The sequence below is a fragment of the Heteronotia binoei genome, chromosome 9, assembly GCF_032191835.1.
Source record: "Heteronotia binoei isolate CCM8104 ecotype False Entrance Well chromosome 9, APGP_CSIRO_Hbin_v1, whole genome shotgun sequence".
NCBI classification, from domain to species: domain Eukaryota; kingdom Metazoa; phylum Chordata; class Lepidosauria; order Squamata; family Gekkonidae; genus Heteronotia; species Heteronotia binoei.
Window position 1 is genome coordinate 112,225,047 of NC_083231.1, and position 11,216 is coordinate 112,236,262.

At 49.0% G+C, this 11,216-nt stretch overlaps 1 protein-coding gene across 1 annotated transcript in view; it reads right to left on the reverse strand.

Annotated features, from left to right (window-relative positions):
• ADAMTS3 (ADAM metallopeptidase with thrombospondin type 1 motif 3) overlaps positions 1 to 8,286 on the reverse strand; it is a 205,460-nt gene extending 197,174 nt beyond the window's left edge. The window contains exons 1-2 of the mRNA XM_060247412.1: positions 8,235 to 8,286; positions 7,277 to 7,683 (exon numbers count right to left, since the gene is read on the reverse strand). Coding sequence (XP_060103395.1) covers positions 7,277 to 7,683; positions 8,235 to 8,286 — 459 coding nt within the window. The remainder of the gene's footprint in view (positions 1 to 7,276; positions 7,684 to 8,234) is intronic.
• Between the last annotated feature and the right edge of the window lie 2,930 nt (positions 8,287 to 11,216).

Genomic DNA, 11,216 nt, shown 5'->3' on the forward strand with positions numbered 1-11,216 from the left:
GCTGACAGCTCACTGGTATCTAGGGTTGCCAAGTCCGAGTCAAGAAATATCTGGGGACTTTGGGGGTGGAGCCAGGAGACTTTGGGGGGTGGAGCCAGGAGACATTGGGGGCAGAGCCAGGAGCAAGGGTGTGACAAGCAAAATTGAACTCCAAAGGGAGTTCTGGCCCTCACATTTAAAGGGACGGCACACCTTTTAAAATGCCTTCCTTCCATAGAAAATAATGAAAGATAGGGGCACCTGCTTTTGGGGCTCGTAGAATTGGACCCCCTGGTCCAATCCTTTTGAAACTTGGGGGGTATTTTGGGGAGAGGCGCTAGATGCTATACTGAAATTTTGGCATCTCTACCTCAAAAAACAGCCCCCCCCCCAGAGTTCCTGATACCCGCTGATCAATTCCCCATCATTCCCTATGAGAATCGTTCATGGAGGTGCATGATGGCTGTGGGGGCGGGGCTTTCCCCGCCGGCCAGCTGGCTGTGGGAGGGGGGAAGCCTGTAAAACCGGGGGATCCCCCGCTGGGACCTGGGGATTGGGAAGCCTACTGGTATCTGACAGTAATAAGGTTGGATCCAACCAGCTCTCCGGCTTGATTTTCCTCCGTGCTGCAGCCTCCATCTCACGCAGCCTGTTCACATATGTGCCCTATGAATTTTGGCAGAAGCTCATCAGCAGAAAAAGTTGGCAGGATCCAACCCACAGGCATCCAGACCGATTCCCCACTAACCTCACGTCGCTCTCACGCTCCTCTTCTCTGCGGGGCTCATGTCGGATTTCACATTATCTGCTCCGGGACTGCAACGAGCTTTGCCTTTTTGGGGCGGCAAACCGAAACTGGTTTTTAGAGGATCTCGTTTGCTGCGCAAAAGAGGCAGAGTGAGTTCCAGCCCCAGGGCAGATAGTGCGAAATCCGACAGGAGCCCCATAGAGAAGAGGAGAGTGAGAGCGGCAGAAGGCAAGTGAGGAATCGGTCCAGAAGTCCTGTTTGGCGATCCCAGCTAACAGCCGGCAACAGACTTATCCTCCATAAATCTAGAACAAAGCAGGAGTCAAGTCACCGTAAAGTCACTGTAAAGACCAACAAAGTTTTCTTCAGAATGTCAGCTTTTGCGCACTAGAAGCACACTTCGTCAAACGGTAGGGTGGAATGGCAAGCAGCCCTAAATATAGAGAAAGCGGGCATTGAATCAGTATGCAAAATCATGGAAATGTTTTTTTAGCAGATTAAAAGAATCGCAAGTTGGGCTCTGGTGATTGTTAGTTTGTGTTGACTGGGCCGAAACAACAACAAGGCAATATAAATTGGAATAGCAGATTGATGTCTATGTCCTTAGGTGTGAAGTGCAATAAATAAGAGCCTGTTGCAATATTAGCTCTGGGTTAAAATGAGGGCATTAGTTATCAAAGATTTCAGGTTTTCATGGCTGGTAACATCATTAGGGTTTCTAGAATCTTTCGGGCTCAAGTGCCGTGTTCTACTGGAGAAAGTTTTTCTTCCAGACGTTTCGTTCTCGGCTGCGGAGAACATCCTCAGTGGCGTTCCAGACGTTTCGTTCTTGGCTGCGGAGAACATCCTCAGTGACATTGCAGCCGGAGCAGGTGCTCTGACCTTCTTGGCTGCTGTGCATCTCAATGCACAGCAGCCAAGAAGGTCAGAGCACCTGCTCCGGCTGCAACGCCACTGAGGATGTTCTCCGCAGCCGAGAACGAAACGTCTGGAAGAAAAACTTTCTCCAGTAGAACACGGCACTTGAGCCCGAAAGATTCTACAAACGCTAAGGGCATTAGTTTCTCAGAGGTTTAATGTAAACATGTCACACACATCACTACATCACTGTAGTTTGTCATTAGGAGAAAAAAAAAAAGAATACATTAAAATATAGTGCAAGATGGGTTAGTATACGTAATGAGTTAAACGGCCAATATCCCTTATTCTGAAAAAAACTTTGTTGGTCTTAAAGGTGAAACTTGATTCCTGCTTTGTTCTACTGCTTCAGACCAACATGTGAAATCTGACAGAAGCTCCACGGAGAAGAGGAGAGCAACAGTGGCATAAGGCTAGCGGGAAATCAGTCCAGAAGTCCTGTTTGGACCTACCTCCATAAATTTGGCTGACCTCCCCCTGTACGTTCAAGCCATTGGCCGTCACAACATCTAATGGCCGCAAGTACAACACTTCACACAGTTACGCTTTGTCTTGTCTTTCTTGAATCTACCACGGAGCAGTGCCATAGGATGTCGCCAAGAAAACTTCCTCTGTCCACATTCTCCAGACCAGACGTACTTTAGAAGACCTTTATCATGATTCCTTATTTCTTCTGCCACAGATAAAATTGGCAGGTTCTGTTAAGTCAACCAAGGAATCATCTCATCTCATCTCACAGGAATATCTAGCCCAACATTCCCACATATATTTCCCCCAGACCAGCTTTGAGAAAAGATACTATAGAGAAAAAGGGCGGTCCCTGAATTTAAGCAAGACTATAAATGAAAAAAACGTCAGGGTGAAACTATACTATCAAAACATATATATGTAATAGGGAAAACCCTTTTGGTTTCTACTTCTGAGTAGACTTTAACGAGCCCCATGGAGCAGAGTGTTAAAGCTGCAGGACTGCAGTCCTAAACTCTGCTCACGACCTGAGTTCGATCCCCGGCGGAAACTGGGTTTTCAGGTAGCCAGCACGAGGTTGACTCAGCCTTCCATCCTTCTGAGGTCAGTAAAATGAGTCCCCAGCTTGCTGGGGGGAAAGTGTAGAGGACTGGGGAAGGCAATGGCAAACCACCCCGTTAAAAGTCTGCCGTGAAAACGTTGTGAAAGCAACATCACCCCAGAGTCGGAAACGACTGATGCTTGCACAGGGGACCTTTCCTTTCCTTTTCTGAGTAGACTCTGCTCCTAAATAATCTAAGATAAACGATATAAATGTGCACAAAAGGCACTTTAATAATCCAAAGCTTCTACCTTAAACAGACTGCAATATGAAACACAAGAATGAACGCGGGCACTGAGACATGACCTCTGTTCTCAAATGGACTGCACCAAAATGAATTCAAAACAGTCTGCAGAAAAATCACAGGCACTTTTCAAGTGCACGCAGGTGCTTTTAGAAGGTTAAGAGTCCACTGTAGACCCATGAACCAAAATCATGAGAACAGCCTATAATGAATTCTTTCATCCAGACTGAACACAGAAACTTAAAGAAACCAATTATCCCACTTCGCAGTCTTGCTTGTTCAGTCCACTGTTTTTTCAGTGAGATGTAGGATAAATAATAAGTTCATCCACATTAAGCCCGTCCACATTAGTCGGTGTCAAATGTTTCGTCGCCGATTTCAAGACTGATGGTTTTTATGTGGAACCAAAAAAGCCTGTCTCTTCCTCACAAGGCTCCTGCTCATTCTTTGTAAGGACGGAGTGGGTCTCCCAAAGGAGTCTCAGAGCGGATTACAATCTCCTTCCCTTCCCCTCCCCACAACAGATACCCTGTGAGGTAAGTGGGGCTGAGAGAGCTCTGACAGAAACTGCTCTTGAGAGAACAGCTCTGAGAGAACTGGGACTGACCAAGGTCACCCAGCTGGCTGCATGTGGAAGAGGAGTGGGGAATCAAGCCCAGTTCTGCAGATTAGAGTCCACCGCTCTTAACCTCTACACCACACCTGGTTCTCACCTAGTTATATCACCTGGTTTATACCACCTGGTTAAATCATCTTTGTTGACTTACACAAGGGGGTCCTCAACCTTTTGGAGGCTGCCGGCAACTCTGGAGTTCTGAAACAGCATGGTGTCTGTAGCCGCAAAATGGCTGCAACAAAATGGCCACTGCAGGAGGTGGACCCAACCACTCAAAATGGCTGCCTTCAGTCATACAGTGAACAGATTTGTGCTGTGGTGGCAGCTGCTACCAAAGCGACGTTTTTTTAAAAAATCTGCACGGCCAATCAAATCTCCAATGGCCAATGAGGAGCCTTGCTGGGAAAAAGTCCCATTCAGGCCTGCCCACATTCTAAAAAAGCACTCAGTGGGCACCAGACAAGGTATTGGTGGATGTCGTAGCTAGATTGGGTGGGGATCCCTGCCTTAAATGGTCTCCTGGTTCATACATACCTTCTGTTAAAGACTAGAGCTGAAACTCAAAGGGCAGTTCAGGATCTACAACGAGAGGCTGAACACAGGAACCGCTTGCGCAACGAAGAAGAACCTTTAACAGCATGCTCAATGTTTCGGGTTTTAAGATTTCTGAAGAACTCTGGGCGTGTTGCGTGGGAAGCGCAAACCTTTGCAGGAAAAATCGCCCACCGAAAAAAGAACACCAGATACAAACAAAAGAACACTGTACACCAATGGCGACTGGCTTTTGAAAGGAAACTTTTACACGATGCAGCAGACGTAGAAGAGGCATACTGAGGGACAGCGGTTCCACCCCCTTCGCCCCTGCCACCACCCTCAGGAGATGAAGCTACCTACAACCTGAGAGACACACCAAATGAAACACAGAGTTATACTTTGGAATTTCTCCAGTTTGAGACAATTAAGGAAGACCTGACCTGGATAGCCCAGGCAAATCCAATCTCATAAGATCTTGGAAGCTAAGTAGACTCTGGCAAGTATGGGGATAGAAGACCACCTTGGAATACCAGAGCCTGGAGGCAGGGGCAGGCTTTATTCCGTCACCTCTCTCTAAATATCCTCCAGGTCTCCAGTAAGGGGTTAGTCACCTGAGGTCACCATGACTTCCAGGTGCACACACTCGCACACACGTAGAAATTACAAAATGAAGAAGATGATGATGACGACGACAATCAAGGAAGAGTGGAATGCAAAGCCGTGCAACGTTCTGTGGTGACAGTGGTGAGACGTGCTGTAGAGTTGCAGCCAATTTATGAAGATCCCGTAGAGGAGCCATGAGATGAACAGTGGTGGTTTGCCATTGCCTGCTTCTGTAGAGCAAACCTGGACTTCCTTGGTGGTCTCCCATCCAAGTACTAACCAGGGTTGACTCTGTTTACCTTGTGAGATCTAACAAGAGTGGGCTAAGTCTGGGCCCCCCAGGTCAGAGCACTGCAGTAATACGGCCGCAGAAATCCCACTTGCCCCTAATCTCAGGATTCTAAATACTCATTTAGCTTGATTGAAAAGATGGAACTCTCTGTGTGGGACAGTGATGCTCTGTATTCTTGGTGCTTGGGGGAGGGGCAACAGTGGGAGGGCTTCCAGTGCCCTGGCCCCACTGGTGGACCTCCTGATGGCCCCTGGTTTTTGGCCACTGTGTGACACAGAGCGTTGGACTGGATGGATCATTGTCTGATCCAACATGCCTTCTCCTACGTTCTTATGTTCCAGGAGACCAAACACACAACATGCTGAGCTGGCCAAGGACAAAGCTGCCTTGACAAACCAGCCTAGAAGGCCAGGATGAAATCAAGAAGAAGAAGATGATATGGGATTTATATCCTGCCCTCCACTTCAAACCTCAGAGTCTCAAAGCGGCTCACAATCTCTTTTACCTTTCTCCCCCACAACAGACACCCTGTGAGGAGGGTGGGGCTGAGAGGGGCTCTCCCAGAAGCTGCCCTTTCAAAGACAGAGGGGCTTTCAATCTCCTATATCTTCTCCCCCCACAACAGACACCCTGTGAGGTGGGTGGGGCTGAGAGGGGCTCTCCCAGAAGCTGCCCTTTCAAGGACAGAGGGGCTTTCAATCTCCTATATCTTCTCCCCCCACAACAGACACCCTGTGAGGTGGGTGGGGCTGAGAGGGGCTCTCCCAGAAGCTGCCCTTTCAAGGACAGAGGGGCTTTCAATCTCCTATATCTTCTCCCCCCACAACAGACACCCTGTGAGATGGGTGGGGCTGAGAGGGGCTCTCCCAGAAGCTGCCCTTTCAAGGACACAGGGGCTTTCAATCTCCTATATCTTCTCCCCCCACAACAGACACCCTGTGAGGTGGGTGGGGCTGAGAGGGCTCTCCCAGAAGCTGCCCTTTCAAGGACAGAGGGGCTTTCAATCTCCTATATCTTCTCCCCCCACAACAGACACCCTGTGAGGTGGGTGGGGCTGAGAGGGCTCTCCCAGAAGCTGCCCTTTCAAGGACAGAGGGGCTTTCAATCTCCTATATCTTCTCCCCCCACAACAGACACCCTGTGAGGGGGGTGGGGCTGAGAGAGCTCTCACATAAGCTGCCCTTTCAAGGACAACTCCTGGGAGACCTATTTATTTATATTTATATTTAGACTTATATCCCGCCCTTCTCACCGAAGTGTCTCAGGGCGGCTTACAACATAATAATTTACACAGATTCAATTTAAAAGCATTTACAGATACAATTTAAACCATAATTAATAAAACAAATAAATATAAAACCAGCGGTCTGTATGTGCATTTTATTCCATTCAGAAGGTATCCTCATTGTCAGTTAGATGTTATAGGCCTGCCGGAAGAGGGCTGTCTTACAGGCCCTGCGGAACTGTCCTAGGTCCCGCAGGGCCCGCACTTCCTCTGGCAGCTGGTTCCACCAGTAAGGTGCCGTTATTGAGAAGGCCCGGTCCCTGGTGGATTTTAGACGGGCCTCCTTTGGCCCGGGGATTACCAGCAGGTTTTGTGAACCCGACCTCAGTACTCTCTGGGGAACGTGTGGGGAGAGACGGTCCCTAAGGTAGGCAGGTCCTAGGCCATATAGGACCTCCTATATGGCTGACCCAGGGCCATTCCAGCAGGTGCAAGCGGAGGAGTGGGGAATCAAACCTGGTTCTCCAAGATAAGAGTCTGCACACTTAACCACCACACCAAACTGGCTCTCAAGGTTACCCATCTCATAAACTGCTGCAATGACTATGCCGTGGGACATCCTGAATGAAAAAACTGCAGAAATGAAGCTGGTCTGCCTCTGGGTGGAAGACCACTGAGAGAAAGCATACATAAAGTAGCTCCACTTGCAGCTGCTGGAATGGCCTTGGGTCAGCCATAGCTCTCGTAGGAGTTGTCCTTGAAAGGGCAGCTTATGTCAGAGCTCCCTCAGTCTCATCTACCTCACAGGGTGTCTGTTGTGGGGGGAAAGATAAAGGAGATTGTAAGCCGCTGTGAGATCCTGCTTTAGAGAGAAGGGCGGGGTATAAATCTACAGTCATCTCCTTCCGAGCGCTTAGGGAACAGGGGTGGAATTCAAACAAAACGTCTTGGAAACATTCATGTTTTTGTTGCCAGATGTTACTGGCAAGTGGTATTACCATCAAAGAATAGTTAATTAAAAAAAAAAGTTATATGGAATATATCTTACCAGACCATCGCAGTTGCTAATAGCGACTGATGTTCCTGGGAGATCCACGAGGTCGCCCACATAAGCACAATCGGTCCAAAGAGATTCTTTTTTCCATATCCTGTCCACAACACCTCCAGTCTGACCCAACTTAACGCTGTTAGTGCCGTTTCCAGTTTCCACCGAATCTTCGTGCCACTCCACCACTGCCCCGGGAGCTATCAGTCGAGTGTTTGGCCGCAGTCGGAGGTGGAAATCCCTTCCGAAAGCTGTTATGTTGAAATACAGTTGCTTCGAACTTGGGGATACATCCCTTCTGGACCGTCTTAATGGGCTCGAGGAAACAATGTTGGAGAGGAAGCTTCCATCCGCATCGGTGCTGACCGGGGTTGCTAACGCATACCGCTTTATGGTGCTTGTCGATGTGCCTGATCGAGACAAAGAACCAGGATGGAGAATGAACCAGAGAGAATGAACCAAAGAGAATGAACCAGAGAGAATGAACCAAAGATGATGATGATGATATTGGATTAGTATCCTGCCCTCCACTCCAAAGAGTCTCAGAGCGGCTCACAATCTCCTTTACCTTCCTCCTTCACAACAGACACCCTGTGAGGTAGATGAAGATATTGGATTTATATCCCGCCCTCCACTCCGAAGAGTCTCAGAGCGGCTCACAATCTCCTTTCCCTTCCTCCCCCACAACAGACACCCTGTGAGGTAGATGAAGATATTGGATTTATATCCCGCCCTCCACTCCGAAGAGTCTCAGAGCGGCTCACAATCTCCTTTCCCTTCCTCCCCCACAACAGACACCCTGTGAGGTAGATGAAGATATTGGATTTATATCCCGCCCTCCACTCCGAAGAGTCTCAGAGCGGCTCACAATCTCCTTTACCTTCCTCCTTCACAACAGACACCCTGTGAGGTGGGTGGGGCTGGAGAATGAACCAGAGAGAACAAACCAAAGAGAATGAACCAGAGAGAAACTGAACGGTATCTTTCAAAGCAGCATATCCAACACCAATCATGGTTTCAGCAGGAAGAAGACTGCAGATTTATACCCCGCCCTTCTCCCTGAATCAGAGACTCAGAGCGGCTTACAATCTCCTATATCAAGGGTGGCCAACGGTAGCTCTCCAGATGGTTTTTTTTGCCCACAACTCCCATCAGCCCCAGCCAGCATGGCCAATGGCTGGGGCTGATGGGAGTTGTAGGCAAAAAACATCTGGAGAGCTACCGTTGGCCACCCCTGTCCTATATCTTCTCCCCCCACAACAGACACCCTGTGAGGTAGGTGGGGCTGAGAGGGCTCTCACAGCAGCTGCCCTTTCAAGGACAATTCCTGCGATTGCTATGGCTGACTCAAGGCCATTCCAGCAGGTGCAAGTGGAGGAGTGGGGAATCAAACCTGGTTCTCCCAGATAAGAGTCCACGCACTTAACCACTACGCCAAACTGGCTCTAACAACAAGAGAACTTCACCACTCAGGAACACATGAAATGGCCTTATACCAAACCAGAGCTTTACTCGTTTATCAAAAGTTTTGTCTGCTATGGCTGACGGTGGTTCTCAGGGCTTTTTCTGTAGCAGGAACTCCTTTGCATATTAGGCCACACACCTCTCATGTAGCCAATCCTCCTGGTGCTTACGGGGCTCTTCGTACAGGGCCTACTGTTAGCTCCAGGAGGATTGGCTACATCAGGGGGGTGTGGTCTAATATGCAAAGGAGTTTCTGCTGCAAAAAAAAAAAAAGCCAACGTGATTCTTCACGATCCTTGAACTGGAGATGCTGGGAATTGAACCTGGGACCTTCTGCCTATGAAGCAGATGTTCTGCCACCAATATATGGCCCCTCCCTGGGGAGCTGCAGATAATTCTGGGCAAGATGGATCGACATTTTGTAAAAAGCAGCTTCATCAGTAGTTGGGGACACCCAGAGGTGAAGCAAATAGTTCTCTTTGGGAAAGGAAAGGTCCCCTGTGCAAGCACCAGTCGTTTCCGACTCTGGGGTGACGTTCCTTTCACAACATTTTCACGGCAGATTTTTTACGGGGTGGTTTGCCATCGCCTTCTCCAGTCATCTACACTTTCCCCCCAGCAAGCTGGGGACTCCTTTTACTGAAAGGTCATGAGTGGAAGGATGGCAGGCTGAGTCCACCTTGGGCCGGCTACCTGAACCAGCTTTCAGTTGTGAGCAGAGAGTTCATATCACAGTACTGCAGTACTGCTGCTTTACCACTCTGCGCCACGCGGCCGCTAAAGGAAAGGAAGGAAAGGTCCCCTGTGCCGGCACCAGTCATTTCTGACTCTCGGGTGACGTTGCTTTCACAATGTTTTCACGGCAGACTTTTTTATGGGGTGATTTGCCATTGCCTTCCCCAGTCTTTTACACTTCCCCCCCAGCAAGCTGGGTACTCATTTTACCAACCTCGGAAGGATGGAAGGCTGAGTCAACCTTGAGCCGGTTACCTGAAAACCCAGCTACCGCCGGGGATTGAACTCAGGTCGTGAGCAGAGCTTAGGACTGCAGTACTGCACCTTTAACGCTCTCATGAGACGGTCCCAAGTTCAATCCCTGGCATCTCCAGTTACAGGATCTCAAAGAGCTGCTACTACAAATGACCCTGAAGAGCTGCTGTCTGCTAGAGCAGATAAGGTAGCTTCACCTGGCGGCCTCACTTCAAAAAGGATGTGCGCAAAATGGAGGGGGTGCAGAAGAGAGTGACGAGGATGATCAGAGGCCTGGAGACCAAGCCCTAGGAGGAAAGGCTGAGGGGCATGTTCAGTCTGGAGAAGAGGAGGTCGAGGGGGGGCATATGAATTACATATGAACGTATGAAGCCGCCTTCTACTGAATCAGACCCTCGGCCCATCAAAGTCAGTCTTGTCGACTCAAACTGGCAGAGGCTTTCCAGGGTCTCAAGCTGAGCTTTTTCACACCTATTTGCCTGGACCCTTTTTAGTTGGAGATGCCGGGGATTGAACCTGGGACCTTCTGCTTACCAAGCAGAGGCTCTACCATTGAGCCACCGTCCCTCTCCTTAGACATATGAACATATATGAACATATGAAGCTGCCTTCTACTGAATCAGACCCTCGGTCCATCAAAGTCAGTATTGTCTACTCAGACTGGCAGCGGCTCTCCAAGGTCTCAAGCTGAGCTTTTTCACACCTATTTGCCTGGACCCTTTTTAGTTGGAGATGCTGGGGATTGAACCTGGGACCTTCTGCTTACCAAGCAGATGCTCTACCACTGAGCCTTCCCTGCTCTCCAGGGTCTCAAGCTGAGGTTTCTCACACCTACTTGCCTGGACCCTTTTTAGTTGGAGATGCTGGGGATTGAACCTGGGACCTTCTGCTTACCAACCAGATGTTCTAACACTGAGCTATGTCCCTCAGAAAAGTACTGGCAGAAAAGTACCGGCTGGATATCAGGATTTTTGGGTTTTTTGTTTTTTCACAGTAAGAGTTGTTCAACAGGGAATCGGCTACCGAGGGAGGTGGTGAACGCCCCTCACTGACAGACTTCAAACAGTGGCTGAATGAACATTTGTCAGGGATGCTTTTAGGCTCCTGTATTGAGAAGGGGGTTGGACTAGATGGCCTCTGCCCCTTCCAGTTCTATGACTCTATGCATGTATGGTAGTTCACATGTTCAACAGCAGATCTTCAAGCGAATAGACATCAGCTAGTATGTTAAAAAGAAGTGACCTCTTGAGCACTGGTGTGCCTGATCCAGGCATCCTCAAAATGATGGTCGCTTTCCTCTCCCTCTATATTGAAGTTGCAAAGTAGCTTTTAACGTCCAGGAGTAATTTTCGTTAGAACATAAGAAAAGCCATGTTGGATCAGACCAATGGCCCATCCAGTCCAACACTCTGTGTCACAGAGTGGCCAAGGTCCATCAGTGGGGCCAGGACACTAGAAGCCCTCCCACTGTTGCCCCTCCCAAGCACCA